Source organism: Atractosteus spatula, chromosome 1, assembly GCF_055471065.1.
Source record: "Atractosteus spatula isolate fAtrSpa1 chromosome 1, fAtrSpa1.hap1, whole genome shotgun sequence".
Classification (NCBI taxonomy): domain Eukaryota; kingdom Metazoa; phylum Chordata; class Actinopteri; order Semionotiformes; family Lepisosteidae; genus Atractosteus; species Atractosteus spatula.
In genome coordinates this window covers 1,444,546-1,458,771 of record NC_142706.1, presented here as the reverse complement: position 1 = coordinate 1,458,771, position 14,226 = coordinate 1,444,546, and the positions used below count along the sequence as shown (strand labels likewise).

The window sequence follows — 14,226 nt, the reverse complement described above, 5'->3', positions numbered from 1 at the left end:
AGAATGAACAAGCATTCACCACTAGGTGTCCCCATGACTCTGCCACCATTGGAAAAATACATTTGAAACACTTGTTTATACAAATATTTATTCAAGGCGACGTACAGGGAATACAGACACTAAGCAACACACAACATAAATATACTACACACAAGTTTCCCTATGTGCAAATTTACACATCCCAGTGGCTTAACATTCTGATCTCGCAGAAAATCCCAGACTGTTACAAAGTCTATAATGTAATGCCTACAAAGGCCACAGATAAGAGGCTGCCTCCTAAACTTCTGCTTCCCGCAGTTATATCTCTTTCTCCCTGCAAACCCAGAACAAACAATAATAGGCCACAATAAATGGGAGCCCATCTCCCTGCTCTAAAATGCAAGCACTAATTAGGAGATTTTAACCAAGGGATTCCTCACTCAGAAAATCAGAGTTCCCTAAAGACTACAGAAGAGCATGCTCTCTTGGCAAGGTTGAAATACTGAGCTTCAATCTGGTCTGTCCAGCTGATCTGGGACAAAGAGCTTTATATTAGTATTTGATCTAAAGGGGTGGGGGGGGGGGGTCTTTTTATGCAGCAAGTGGTGTGACATACTGTAATGCAGACGGCCGACATTGCAGATTGTGCGAGCCGGCTTGCCAGTGTGGTGACGTCACCGTCCTTCCCTGTGAACAGCAGGGATCTCAGCCGCTGGGCTGACGGGAGAGCTCCCTTTAGCTCAGCTGGCTGGGTCCCTGTTGAGTGATGCTGGAGGCCCGGGTTTGAGTCCCCAGCGCTGGGGGGGCCGACCTGAGGCGGCAGCAGCGGGGGCGCATACCCATGTGAACCCGAGAGCGCTACAATACATTAATACCTTACAAAAACAAACCAAAAACCAGAACAGATAAATAAAAACAGCAAGCCGTCCACAGAAGTAACTGGAAGTAACAGTGTGTAGTATTTGGGAAGGGACTAGTACAGTACACGCACATTTGTAGGGGAGGTTCTGTCCAACAGACATCATGTTGATAAGACTTCCATTTGTCCTGCACAGTGGGCAGCAAAAATGTCTTCCTGAAGGCAAAAGTTCAAAAGACCGATGAAGAATATGAGCCGAGTCTTTAATGATGGCACAGGCCTTCCTCGGGGTCTGCTGGTGCAGAAAGCGGTCTCAAAGGCTTGCCGATAACTTTAGAGCTGAGGTTTACAACATTTCGAAGTCGGTTCCATGTCTTTTTTTGGCCGAGTCAAATTCCACCATGAAGCTTCACGTGAGGAATGTAAGTGCGCAGTAACGTGAGCTGTACTGTAGATACTGCGCGTTAATCGTATCTGCTGTGGCAACGCTGTCATTCATGGGCCCTGCCAACAAGCGCCCCATGTATCTGAAATTAAACAACTGTCAGAAAACAAGGCAGGCTTGGGAGTCACATTACTCTACAGGTTTCTACAGACATTGTGAAAAATAAAGGGGGGCAGGGTGGAAAAAGGGCAGAGTGAGCAGTAATTGTGCAGGGCAGCTCTTATCAGCTGGTGATATAACAGTTTTTGTAAACACTGGCAGCACCAGGCTCTTCCACACTTGAACTTGAAGGCTGCCAGCCCCCCTCCTCTGCCTTCCTGGCAGTGCTGTGAGAGCTGAGCCACAGTGGACGGAGTCAGGGGGAGGTGGGTGAGGGACGCCAAGCTGGCTGAACAGGGTACCCCAGAACCTCTGCACCCCCCCCCTTTCTTCTTCCTCCTCCTCCCCCCCAGGTTGTTATGAAACCCGCACGGCGAAGTTTTGTAACCAGGGCTCCCCCGGCAGCCAATCACAGCGCCGCCCCGCGGACCACGTGACGGCGTTTTTATATAACGGGCCGGCGCCGGGAGGCCGGCCAGCGCGATCCGCCGAGGTGTGCTGGTGTCTCCGCGTACGTGTCCCGGTAACCTCCCGGGCCACAGCCCTGCGGACGCTCGTAAGGCGCTCACCCCGCTCTGAGCATGTCAGTCCTGAACCCGGCGGCGGACGAAGCGCTGGGAGAGAGCAGCAGCAGCGGCGGCGGCGGCGGCAGCAGCGGCAGCAGCAGCAGCAGCAGCAGGAGGCGGCGGCAGGGAGCCTCCCTCCTCCTCCTCGCCGGCCCGGCGGCCGCGGACCGGGCGCACCGGCAGGGGCTGGTCCTCCGCCGGGCCGAGGAGCTGGCGGCGCAGGACCGGCTCAAGGAGGCCCTGGACGCGTTCGCCCTGGCGCTGAGGTACGGCTCCGGCCGGCCGGAGCAGCTGGGCGCGCTGGTGGGCTGCGTCCTGCGGAACTTCAAGAAGGCGGAGGCGGCCGGGGAGCGCAGCGCCAGCCCCGCCGCCGAGCCCCTGGACTGCCCCGGCTGCGGCAGGCTCCTCTCCGAGCCGGCGACCGCCGCCTGCGGGCACACGTACTGCCGCCGCTGCCTGCAGCGGGAGGTGGTGGCCCGGTGCCGGCGCTGCGCCGAGAGGCTGGCGGCCCGGCGGGGCGACGGCGGGGCGCCCCGCACCAACGTGGTGCTCTGCCACGTCCTGGAGAAGTGGGTCCCGGGCGGGCCGAGCCGGGCCCGGCTGTGCGCGGAGATTGAGGGGCTGTGCGGGCGGCGGCGGTACGAGGAGGCCCTGGCCGTGTCGAGCGGCGGGCTCAAGGCAGGTGAGCTCAAGCCGGGGCTCCTCTCGGCTCACACTGGTGGTGGTGGTGGTGGTGTTGTTATTGGGGGGCCTTTTCGCGGATCTGAGGTTGTGGGGGGAGTGTGTCGCCTCTCGGGAGCGACAGGGGAAGAGGGGGGGGACCGGTGTCGTGGCGCTGGGGCGGGGGTGGGAGACCTGCTGACCGAGCCCCAGAAACTGCACCCCGTCTCTCCCCTCGGGTGACCCCGCGTTGTGTAACCCCGGCGGCGCATGCGCGGCGGGGGCGTGCTGTTGTGTAAGCGGGGTCATGACCCGAGAGAGGTGGTTTTATAACCTGCGGGGGGGGGGGGGGGTGCAAACACACTCCATGCGGAGTGCATGGGTGCCCGTGTGTTTCCCGGCAGCTGCTTGGGTGCGGGGTGGGAAACAAAACATTTCCCGTGGAGTGCGTGGGGACGGCGATGACGTGGTGTGACGCGGACTGCAGCCGGCTTGGTCGTGAAATGCTTTCTCAGACCACGGCTGCCACACGGCAGGAGTGCGCGAAATTGCTCTGGGGGAGGAGGGGTCTTCAGTGGAGGCTCGGGTGACCGGACGGCAGCTGCCGTTTGTCGAGCTGTCGAGCTGCTGCGTGTGAAGTCCAGTGAACTGAAGTGTAGAGAGGCTCGCAGGTGAGAGAGCACAGACTAGATACGGGTCAGGGCAGAGGACCGAGAACACGGACAGGGCCCGCCGCAGGGAGGGGTCACCCTGTCTAGAGCGCAGAGGGAGGGGGGTACTCTGTCTAGAGCGCGGGGTCACCCTGTCTAGAGCGCAGAGGGAGGGGGGTCACCCTGTCTAGAGCGCAGAGCCCCGCCGCAGGGAGGGGTCACCCTGTCTAGAGCGCAGAGGGAGGGGGGTCACCCTGTCTAGAGCGCAGAGCCCCGCCGCAGGGAGGGGTCACCCTGTCTAGAGTGCGGGGCCCCGCCGCAGGGAGGGGGGTCACCCTGTCTAGAGTGCAGAGGGAGGGGGGTCACCCTGTCCAGAGCGCAGGGCCCCTCCGCAGGGAGGGGTCACCCTGTCTAGAGTGCAGAGGGAGGGGGGTCACCCTGTCTAGAGCGCAGGGCCCCTCTGCAGGGAGGGGTCACCCTGTCTAGAGCGCAGGGCCCCTCTGTAGGGAGGGGTCACCCTGTCTAGAGTGCAGAGGGAGGGGGGTCACCCTGTCTAGAGCGCAGGGCCCCTCCGCAGGGAGGGGTCACCCTGTCTAGAGTGCAGAGGGAGGGGGGTCGCCCTGTCTAGAGTGCAGAGGGAGGGGCGTCACCCTGTCTAGAGCGCAGGGCCACTCCGCAGGGAGGGGTCACCCTGTCTAGAGCGCAGAGCCCCGCCGCAGGGAGGGGTCACCCTGTCTAGAGCGCAGAGGGAGGGGGGTACTCTGTCTAGAGCGCGGGGCCCTGCCGCAGGGAGGGGTCACCCTGTCTAGAGTGCAGAGCCCTGATGTCAGTGTTCTAGGTCTAGTAGTTTTTTGCACCATCCTCATGGTTAGCTTTCTGCTTTCTAGCTTTCATGCAGCCCGACCTGAACCCAGAAGGCCAGACTGTCTCCTGTTGTCTCTGCCTTGTGTCTCTTATCACTGGTGTTTGTCACAGGAAATTGAAGTTAATAAATGAAGTATTTTGGTCTTATAACAGTGTGCAACAAAATGAAGTTCCAAGGACAGGCTGTGATGCCAGACATCAGGCTGAATCTCACAGTTTCTTCTGCATTTTTGCACTGTTGCAACACTGGAGCACTATTGTTTGTTTCCAACACAACTGTTGATGTTGATATTTAGCAGATGGCTTTGTGCAAGACTGCCTGCACAGAATCATCACAGTTTGTACAATGGCTTGTAATGGTCAACTGTCACTTGGTCAAAGTGTGGCAGTCATCATATAATTGAAAACAAGTATTACAACAGATGACAAGTTTCCACAGATGTGGACAATAAAGTATCTATACGAGCAGCCGGGCAGTTCCTGCGCGAAGCAGTTCCACTCGTTAGTCATGGCTGATGAATTGACAGTAAACACTGCCTCTGTGGATGTGAGGCGGTGTAGTCCCGATGAATTGCAGGTGTCGGGCTAATATGTGAAGATTAGTTTTGGGAACACGCTGAAAGACTTCCATAGTCCTCTCCCGGGGTGTCGTAGTTCTGGGGTGTGAGAGCCCAGCTGTGTGAACTGGTCCGAGGCCCGTGCAGATTGCGAAGACGTGAGTTTCGATGTTGGCGTCCCTGTAGGGTTCATTACGATCGGTGCTACAGTGGGAGACGGAGAGCCGCGGAGGCGCCTGGGAGCTGTGCTGCCCGTCCTGCAGGAGAGGCGACTCCGGCCTCTGCAGCAGCAGCAGGGGCAGCTTCAGCCTGGCGTGAAGAGGCAGTTGCGCCTGTGGCGCTGCGGCTCTGTTGGATCCGAATTCCCCCGTTCCTCCTGCTTGTCTCCAGTTCCACCCTTCGCCCGGGGTGCAGGGAGAAGAGCCGAGCTCTGGCACCACGTTAACTTACCTTAACGCGACGACCTTTTTCTAGTTTGAGGGTTTTTTTTAGCTAATGCTAAAATCCACGTGGGAAGAACGGGTCTAGAAACAGCACTGGAGTCAAAAGTCAGTGAATCTGTACATCGTCAAAGTGCTCTTTCGTCCTGTGACATAAGCTGTTGTTGCTCTTGTTGTATTACCGCTGCAACTTTGTCGGCGGTTATGTTGTAGGGTTACGCAAGGCTCTTGCTCTGCTGTTTTTGAGGTTATATAAACACTGCGTTTTGTGACTCGCAGATCTCGCTTGCTGAAGAGATTCATTTTTTAGTGCTTCACATTCTTGACTGAGGAGTGGACTGCACATGTTTACGTTGAATGGAATGGGAGTGTTTTTTTTAAATAAAAAATGCCAGGCAGCAGGCAGTGTCTTATGTAACCTGCTGCACTGAGTTTACGTAAGGAGTAGGCAATGTCAAGAGCTGTCTGAATATTTTTCTCCTTCTCTCCGTTACACTACAGACCCCAGTGACATACTGTTACGGACCTACAGAGCCGAGATTCATGCTGCACTTCGACAGAACAAAGAGGCCCTGGAAGATCTGGAGGCTTTGTGTGTGGATACTGCAAACTGGCCAGAGGTGGGTCCGTGACTCCTGTGTGACTTGTTAGCTGTGCGGATGCGCTGCAGCAGAGCGGAGCAGCTGGTTTCTGCAGCTGGAGTCCCCTCGCGGGCTTGTTTAAAAACCTCTTTTAGAGATGCAGAGCAAAATGACCAAAAACAATGAAACTTGATGCTGTCTGTTTGTCACATGGCGTAATGTTCAGTTATGCAAGATTTAAAATGGAAAATTGTTTAATTTGTTGGATTTGTAAGGAACAGTTACTTGGACTCGCAGTCTGTTTAAAACTGCTGTAGCAGGTGGTGCCCCCGTTCTGTTGTGAGAGCGAGACGCTTGACAAAGCAGGGAGCCAGTTGTAGCTGCCTGTAGTTCTGCGCTCCTAGCAAGAGAAGGCTAGGAAGGAGGTGTGCGTGGGCAGTATTGAAGCAGCAAGCACAGTTTAGGTTAAACCATCTCAATTCGTTAGATCCTGATAATGCCAGTTTGGTTGTAGTGGATTTTTCTCTGACTGTTAAAGCTCGCTAGTCAGAAGTGTAGGCGTCTCTTTGTTTCAGGCGAGTTTAGTGTCCAGTAAGTTAAGTGTGTTTGACTTCTGCAGGGTTACTTCAAGAAAGCCAAAATGTTGCAAGAGATGGGTTGCACGGACGACTCTCTGCAGGTGTTTCTGCAGTGTCTGGCCATAGACGAAGATTTTGCACCAGCCAAGAAAGAGGTTGAAAAGGTACGTTGGCGTTTACATAAAAAGATTAATTGCTCACACCTGAAGAAGGCTCCACAGCCGAAACATTGTTTTCTTTCTTCTCTTTTCAGCTGGAATAAACCTTTAACTTGTTCCTTTGCAGCCTATGCATGCTGTTGCAGCTACCTACTCGAACTAAAAAAAAATAAACCATGTTTAAACACCATTCTCCTTCAGTTTATTTCATACGAGATGGAGCCTTTCGGCAATCGTTCATTTTATTTCCCTTGAGATCGTTCTTTTGAGTCACGAATTTGTTATATTCATGATGCTTTGTCAGCTTGTACTTTGTTTAAGCTTGATCTTGAAATGACTGTATACTGTAGATCCGGAAGGTAGTTTAAAAAACCGCCCTGTTGACATTGCCTGTGTAAAACAAAGTAAATTTCAAACAGGCACAAGGTTTCAGTTTGAATGCGTGTGATTAAAGTTGAGCTGGAGAAATGCTTTGCTCGTCCTTGGTCAATTTGTGTTTAAGTAGATTTCAAAGGGCCTTCTATCAAAATATTAAGGCTGACGTTGTGTTGCTGTTGCTCTGGTGTAATCATGTTTGTACAGTAGAGGGTATCCCTCTTGGGGGGGCTTATAGTTTAAACAGACACTTTGGTCAGCCATGCGGTGACCGTGAAAAATAAAGTATAAAAATATAAAGGACGAGATTCACTTCTGTTTTTTCTCCCCCAAAACGGCCTCTCAATTACATGACACCATTACGGGCGACAAATAGGAGTGGTGTTCAAGACTGGACCCCCCTTAGATGGTCACGGGTTCGAAACACTCCGATCGCTCCAGTGAGCCCCTGCTGTACACGTGGGTCTGCAGGTCACGGTCACAAATCGGCGTTTGTTCTCCTGGCCGATGATGCAGTGGATTCAGTGACGCTGGGAGAAGGCATGAGTTTTACCTTCTGCCGTCGTGTCCTGGTTTACCGATGTGATCCCGGTTAAACCCTGCAGATCCTGTACGACTTGCTGTCGCCCGGCAGCGAGAATGTGAAAGTGGGACTGCGGGAGACCGCGCCGGGCTCCTCGCCTCGCCTCCGGGGGAAAGTGCCCATCGCGGACGCCTACGGCGGAGCGGCCCTGCGCTTGGTGCATCCCAGCTCGGAAGAGGTACTCCCGCTCCGCCGGCGGCCTCCGTGCGTGACCGAGCTTTCCGATCTCCGTTTGGCAAGTGTTTTGGGTTTGGTGTCCACTGCCGTCCAGGCGGTGCGGATGTTCCCCGGGTTCGGTCCTAGCCCTTTGATCCCTGAGGAGGAATTTGCTTTGTGCGAGTGTGTGAAAAGCAAACACAGCTGACAAAGCGTTTTTTAGTTCTGGGCGACAATGTTTGAGGGGGTAAGAGTATCCTTACTTCAGAGTGAGATGGCAGAGGGGTTGGAAATTTCCCTAAATCTATTTCCATCATACCCTGGGGCACAGGGGTGACACTCGGATGGGAGTAGCGTAAGTTTGCAGAGGAGCGAGTGTGGTCTTGCGGACGTGATGCTTCTCTCTTGCTCGCATTGCTGCGTGTGTTTTATTATATACTGCCGAGGATTGGGGAAAGTCGGTGCTCCTCTGTTGCGTCTTTAGCGTGTCTTAGAATGTGTTTTATCGGAGGTTGAGCTTGGTGGGTGTCGGCTGTGCTCGTGGCGGTCTGTGTAATTTTAACGGCAGCGGCGGCCCCTCTCCTCTCCTCCCACAGCAGCGCGCGGTCCCGGAGCCGTGCGAGGGTCTGGAGAAGCCGGGCCTGAGCCGAGCCCATTCCCTGCGGGGCCAGAGCCGCCCGGAGAGCCCGGCGGGCGAAGAGGGCCTGAAGAGGGTGTCCTCCGCCCCCCAGCTCTGTGGGCAGGACAAGGGGGCCCTGTTGAAGAGGAAACTGTCCTCCTCAGAGCAGGGCCCCTCGTTCGTTGTCGTTGGCAGGAACAAACACAAAAAACAAGGAGGTGAGTGTTTTGCACAGCTCCTGCGTCTGCCTGGTCTCACCAGCTGCGAAAACACTTCTGTCATGGTTTAATTTCAGTGAGCTCTCTGTCCTTTTATCTTTCTTACTTGTCCAGTACTTGTTTTGGAAGTGGTGGGAGTAGTTTTCAAAAGGATGAAGCCTAGCTGTAAGATGAAAACTGCTTTTGTTGGCGGTAGACGTACTTAAAAAAAAAGGTTCATCAGAACGCGGAATTATTTTGAACCAAATTCAACCTTAAAAAAAAGTGAAATTGGGACAGAATTTTAAAGTGTAATGTCTGTGGCAGCCTTTCTGTGTTTCGAAGAGGGAGGTAACTGATAGAAATTGAATTGATCCTTATGTGCCACTGTGTTAGTTGAATTTAGATGATTATATTTAATGGCTTTAATGTTTTTTTGTAGAAAGTTTGGTTACAAGTGCCACTGTGATCCGCAGAGTAGTTGCCGAGGAGTTATTGGAAGTGACCGACTTCGAGTGCTCTCTCTGTATGAGGTAAGTGAACAGCAGGGGTCAGTGTTGAGCTTTCTTAATGCTCTGTGCTGTTCTGTAGCCTTATTCCTGGAGCTGGATCAAGGAGCTGATCCATGTGTCCTGTTTGCTTTGCAGGTTATTCTATGAGCCAGTGACGACACCTTGCGGTCATACCTTCTGCAAGAGCTGTTTGGAGCGCTGTCTGGACCACATGCCCCAGTGTCCTCTCTGCAAGGAAAGCTTGAAAGAGGTCAGCAGGGTCTGTTTCCGGTCTAGAGCTGTGCTCTCTTGGACGTTGAGTGTGGTGTGTGGAAATTGAGAGGTGTAAGGTGGGCTTAACACTTTCAGTGGCACTCTCTCTTGGCTTCCTTAAAATGAAGGGATCCTTCTGTTGTTTTATCACCCGGATATTCTTTTTCCGAGGTCCTAGTGGATGGAGAGGGGAAACACAAGGCAGTTAAGAAATGAGAGGCTCTGTAATTAAAGGTGTAATGTACAGTTGTTCCCAGAGGGCGGCGGAGTGCCTGTGACAGTGTGGATCCCGTGGAAACCCTACAGTCACAGCCAGCAGTGCTTCTATTAAAATAGCTAAAAGGTTTCATCTGCAGGCATTGTATTTGACTGAAAAGTGATGTGAAACTTTTCTCCAGGCCTCTCTGCCTTTCATTCCTCACAGTAGTCCTTGGTGTGGACCTGGGGAAGTAGCTCTTTGTTGGATGTGAAAAGTTATAGCCATTGAAGATGATGGCTGTTAACTTTTGTTTCTTCACAGTACCTAGCATCTAGGAAATACAGTATTACACAGCTTCTTGAGGAGCTGATTAAGAAGTATTTGTCTGAGGAGCACAACGAAAGAAAGAGGATGCACATGGAGGAAACGAAGGAGCTCTCGGAGTAAGTACATTACATGCAGCGTCTGTTCCTGCCATTCACCCAGCAGCCCACTTGTCATTCCGATCCACGTCTCTCTGCGTGCCTTGGCTGGGCCTGTTGTTAGGCTGTGCGTCATCCATCCCTGTGGATCCGCTCTGCCTTTGAGAAGAGTGTTAATTAGTGGGACTGTCCGCTGGAGTTGACGCTGTGTATCCGGAGCAGTTGTTCTGAGAAGTTGTTAACGAGATGGAAAAACACTGAGTTGTGTTCTTCTCATAATGTACACAGATCTCGAAATGATGTGTTCGGTCTGTTTTTGGCACAGCTTGACAAAGAATGTCCCGATCTTCATCTGCACCATGGCCTACCCCACCGTGCCTTGCCCCCTCCACGTGTTTGAGCCCAGATACCGACTCATGATCCGGAGGTGCATAGAAACGGGCACCAGGCAGTTTGGGATGTGCATCAGCGATCCTCACAAGGGGTACGGTTCCGTGTGCGCCGTGGGAGGTACTCTTGTGACTTCGAGATTTCCGCCAAAGTTTCTTCACGTAGGGAAGGGATTCACGCGATTTAGAATTGTGTTGGATTATCACTAAATGCCCGCAAGTCGGAATTCTCTCTAAAAAAGGAAAGTGAGGCGGCCCTGCAGTAGGTTCGGTTTCTGCGTGGAGTTTGTATGTTCTCCCCGTGTTTGTGTGGGTTTCCTCCCTCAGTCCAAACACGTACTGCTAGGTTAATTGGGTTTGGGGAAAACTAGCCCCGGTGCAAGTATGAGCGTGTTCTTATGACATTGTCTTGCCGTCTGCCTGCAGTTTTGTTGACTACGGGTGCATGCTCCAAATCCGAAGTGTCCACTTCCTTCCCGACGGCCGCTCAGTAGTGGACACTCTGGGTGGGAAACGGTTCCGGGTCTTGAAAAAGGGAATGAGAGACGGATACTGCATAGCCGACATCGACTATCTGGAAGACGTGAAGGTAAGAGTGTTTGCAGTGGCGAAAAAAAACGTGAACCCCCAATCTGAAATGGGGAAGACGTGAGCATGAAGGCGTCCCCAATGAGAGACGTCGTCGATTAACTGCTAAAAAAAAATGAATGAATGAATGAAAAGGTTGGGATGCAAGCTTCAGTGGGTGTTGTCTGTTGCAAAGCTAGATGTAAATGACTAACAAGACGGCGTGTTGAAAAATTTAAAATAAACTGGACAGGGGTATGTTGCGGTGACGTGTCCCGCAGTAGCTTTTGGAGTTGACTGGAGAATAACCGTAGGGGTATCTTTCAGCTGCGACGGCTTCAGTGCTGCCTTGCAGTGAAAATGAAAGCAAAAGAAGGGCTCTGATGTTGGGTCGCCGCTTCCGTTGGCAGGTTCAGGACGTGGCGGAGCTGTCCAGGCTGCAGGAGCTGCACGACCAGGTCTACGCACAGGCCTGCACGTGGTTCCAGCACCTGAAGGACCCGTTCCGTGGGCAGATCCTGCAGCACTTCGGGGCGATGCCCGGGAGAGAGGAGGACATCCAGGTGAGGCCATCTCCCAGGGAGAAGAACATGCCGCTTGTTTTACCTTCATTTATTCCCCCCCCCCCATGCCAGGCTGCTTTGTTGGAGCCAGACGCATTCAACATGATGTGTAAAAAAAAATATTGCAATTGGAACGTACGCGTGTTCCAGAGGGCTAAAGCCTGTTGCCAAACCAAAAAAAATAAAACGGGAACAAAGCACATTGACCCACTCGGACTTCATCATGCAATGTCTGCGTCACACGGTGAGACAGATGAAGATCGGTGTTAAATCCGCAATTGTTCTAAGGTTACGGACGGCTGGCGGACTTCTCGCAGTGCGGGTGTTGTTCGGGTGCAGCCAAGAGGCTCTAGGGCAGGCCAGCAAAAGATTACAGGAGGCTAGGATTAAAAACATCAAATAACACGTGTTGAATGTCACATAAAATAGCAGCAAATAAACCCTTTCCCTTTTGTTTTTATCGCCGTTGTTGTTATGTTCTCTATTAGTGTACTTAACGGCACTCATTAATCACACAGCTTCTTAATTATGAACGAACACTTTATTAACACAGTGCTCTATAACTCTTTCTACACTAACTCTGTAACTGCCTAACCAACCCTCCTCAATCTACTACTGTGTGTATATATATATACACTCTGTTTACATATTCATGTACTGCATCATCTGCGCAGTACAGCAACACGTAAGGATCACACTTTACCAATCTCCTTACAGTTGCTGGGGGGGAAAGCAAGTGTTGGCAAGCAGGACCTGGTAGCTCTTACACTTGTGTGTTCCTCCAGGCTACCCCCAACGGGCCGGCCTGTTGCTGGTGGCTGCTGGCTGTCCTTCCCGTAGACCGGCGGTACCAGCTGTCGGTTCTGTCCATGACATCGCTGAAGGAGCGGCTGCTGAAAATCCAGCACATCCTCACATACCTGCAGAGCATCCCCAGCGAATAGCCAAAGGGACATTCCTCTGGATCTTCCATTCAAGTCGCCTGGTGCTGTCCGGTGGCCTTCTCGGTTTTCCTGCTGCCTTTTTTTGTACTTGTGATGCTGTTTAAACGGCCTCTCGTGAAACACAGACACTTTATCGATGGTCTTAAAAAATAATAGTAATAACAAAAAAAAGTGCAATCAAAGAGATAGGACACAGCCTAGTTCACTGCATCACGAATCTGCAGTCTAATTGTCTCTGGGGTTGCAGTGTGGAGAAGATATTGGTTATTTCTGTGAAATTCTGAATGTGGGGTCAATGATTTTGAAGGTGTTCACGTACGGAGAGATTTCATTTAATAAGGTAACAGGTTTACAATGCAGTGCTATGTTAGTCCTATCATTTCTTGTGCTGTTAATAATCTCACTGTCACTTTTAAGCTCGTTATGCACAAGCACTCTTATGGAGGTCTGTGAAGCTGTCGTTTTTGTTACTCTGACACTGAAAAGGCACAATTTGTTTCTCTTAAGCCTCTGAATTTTAAGTCGGTTTGGAGTCTCTTGGATCCTTAAAGAACATAGTATTTATTTGCAGTGGTATTGGCCTGGGCAATCAACTTCCTGTATGAACAAATATATGTTCGTTCTTCAGTGTTTCTTCTGCACAGCCACCCGTTCCAGTACCCATCAGTTTTACTGTAGTTTAATTTTAAGTAGTTGAAACATTTGATCGCATGTCCGTGTCTGTTGAAAATGAAAAGGGGGAACTTGATATTCTTTACAATATACATGGTCCTGTTGGGGGTGCAGAAGAAGGAGGTTCTCGCGGGATGCTTGGGCGAGCGAGGCTGGCGCTGGGAGCGGTGTGTCCAGGGTGTGTGTGTGTGCACGCTCGCAGGCACGGCTTGGATTCCTGGCGCCCGGCTCCCTCCGCGACAAGCTTCTGTGCGTCTGGTTTTCGTGGTGTACTTCTCTGTGTGTAAATATGTCTTATAAATGCTTTATTGTATGTAAATCATTTGTAAAAGGTTTATACAGATTATGCTCCAGCTTGAATATTTATCAATTTTCAATAAAAGACATTTGTACCATGGCTGTTCATTCGGTGGTGCCGTTACTGGGCTGTGACGTCTCTCATGTGCAGCAGTGATCTCCTTGTCCGAGGGTGGCACTGTGCACACTACTCGCTTAGAATTTATAATTGCAGTTCTCCTTGCCAGAATTGCCAAAGAGATTTAAAGTTGCTTTAAGCAGTACTGAATAATCATGTACTCGGTACAACTGGGGCAACAAATTGTACCTGGGCTTTTTCAGATTGTAGATGAAGCTTTGACGTAAAACACTGACTCTACGTTGGGCCGTTCAGCCCTGATTCAACAATTCCGATCTTGTCGAGAGGTTTTGGCTATTATCTCTTCTTGAGTCAGTACTTGCCAAAGTAGGACTTATTACTTGTCAGGTAGCCATCTAACAGCAGAATTTTTTAAAACCCATTCCAAAACAGTGATTTTATCCCAATCACTGGGCTGTACCCCACAGTACAGTAGACAATTAAAAACATGAGTATCAGTCTGTACAAATGAGAGATGGGATGAATGCAGATCTACTCCAGAGGGCAATTGTCAGAAGGTCATTCACCCCACACAGACAACACGACAAACCTTTTCACCTGAATCTTTCGGTAAGTGTTCTGGTCAGGTCCAAACAGAACGGGGATCCCAGAACTCTTCCAGTATGCCCCACACCTGTTTTTTTAGACTTTCTCTTTGCTGTTCCTGAACATGCTTTGGTGACAAATCTCAAGACTTTCTTGTAAAAAAAAAAAAAAAGTTTGCACAACTTCAAACCAAGCAGAGCCTTAGTTCAATTAAGGAAAGAGCCCCAGTACCAAGACTGGGAAGCTCCATCATAAAATAAATCTTGAAGAGAAGCAGTATTGCTACAGGGTTTGGGATTGTGGTGAAGTTGCCACTTATGGAAAACCAATCAGGTCTGCTGTGGAAATCGGACTTGTAGCACAAGACCAAAAAGCCGAA

General features: G+C 51.3%; 1 protein-coding gene across 3 annotated transcripts; it reads left to right on the top strand.

The window, feature by feature from the left end:
• Positions 1–1,600: 1,600 nt before the first annotated feature.
• lonrf1 (LON peptidase N-terminal domain and ring finger 1) lies at positions 1,601–13,283 on the top strand. Of its 3 annotated transcripts, none has more exons than XM_088923413.1 (12): positions 1,601–2,630; positions 5,621–5,739; positions 6,320–6,442; positions 7,417–7,572; positions 8,147–8,387; positions 8,809–8,899; positions 9,014–9,128; positions 9,651–9,772; positions 10,077–10,235; positions 10,567–10,729; positions 11,118–11,270; positions 12,056–13,283. In XM_088923413.1, the coding sequence occupies exons 1-12, from the start codon at positions 1,964–1,966 to the stop codon at positions 12,212–12,214; spliced, it is 2,268 nt and encodes a 755-aa protein (XP_088779539.1). In that variant the 5' UTR covers positions 1,601–1,963; the 3' UTR covers positions 12,215–13,283. The 3 variants fall into 3 exon arrangements, with proteins under 3 accessions (XP_088779539.1, XP_088779622.1, XP_088779702.1); XM_088923496.1 differs by having other exon boundaries at positions 1,848–2,630; positions 8,150–8,387; XM_088923576.1 differs by lacking the exon at positions 7,417–7,572 and having other exon boundaries at positions 1,866–2,630.
• The last annotated feature ends 943 nt before the right edge of the window (positions 13,284–14,226 follow it).

What these genes read in the sequence shown, in the direction of transcription:
- lonrf1 (XM_088923413.1), top strand. Translation starts at nt 1,964, where the DNA reads ATGTCAGTCCTGAACCCGGCGGCGGACGAAGCGCTGGGAGAGAGCAGC. An exon ending in TGCATCCCAGCTCGGAAGAG is followed by an intron (nt 7,573 to 8,146) that starts GTACTCCCGCTC and finishes CTCCTCCCACAG; the next exon opens with CAGCGCGCGGTCCCGGAGCC. An exon ending in GCAAGGAAAGCTTGAAAGAG is followed by an intron (nt 9,129 to 9,650) that starts GTCAGCAGGGTC and finishes GTTTCTTCACAG; the next exon opens with TACCTAGCATCTAGGAAATA.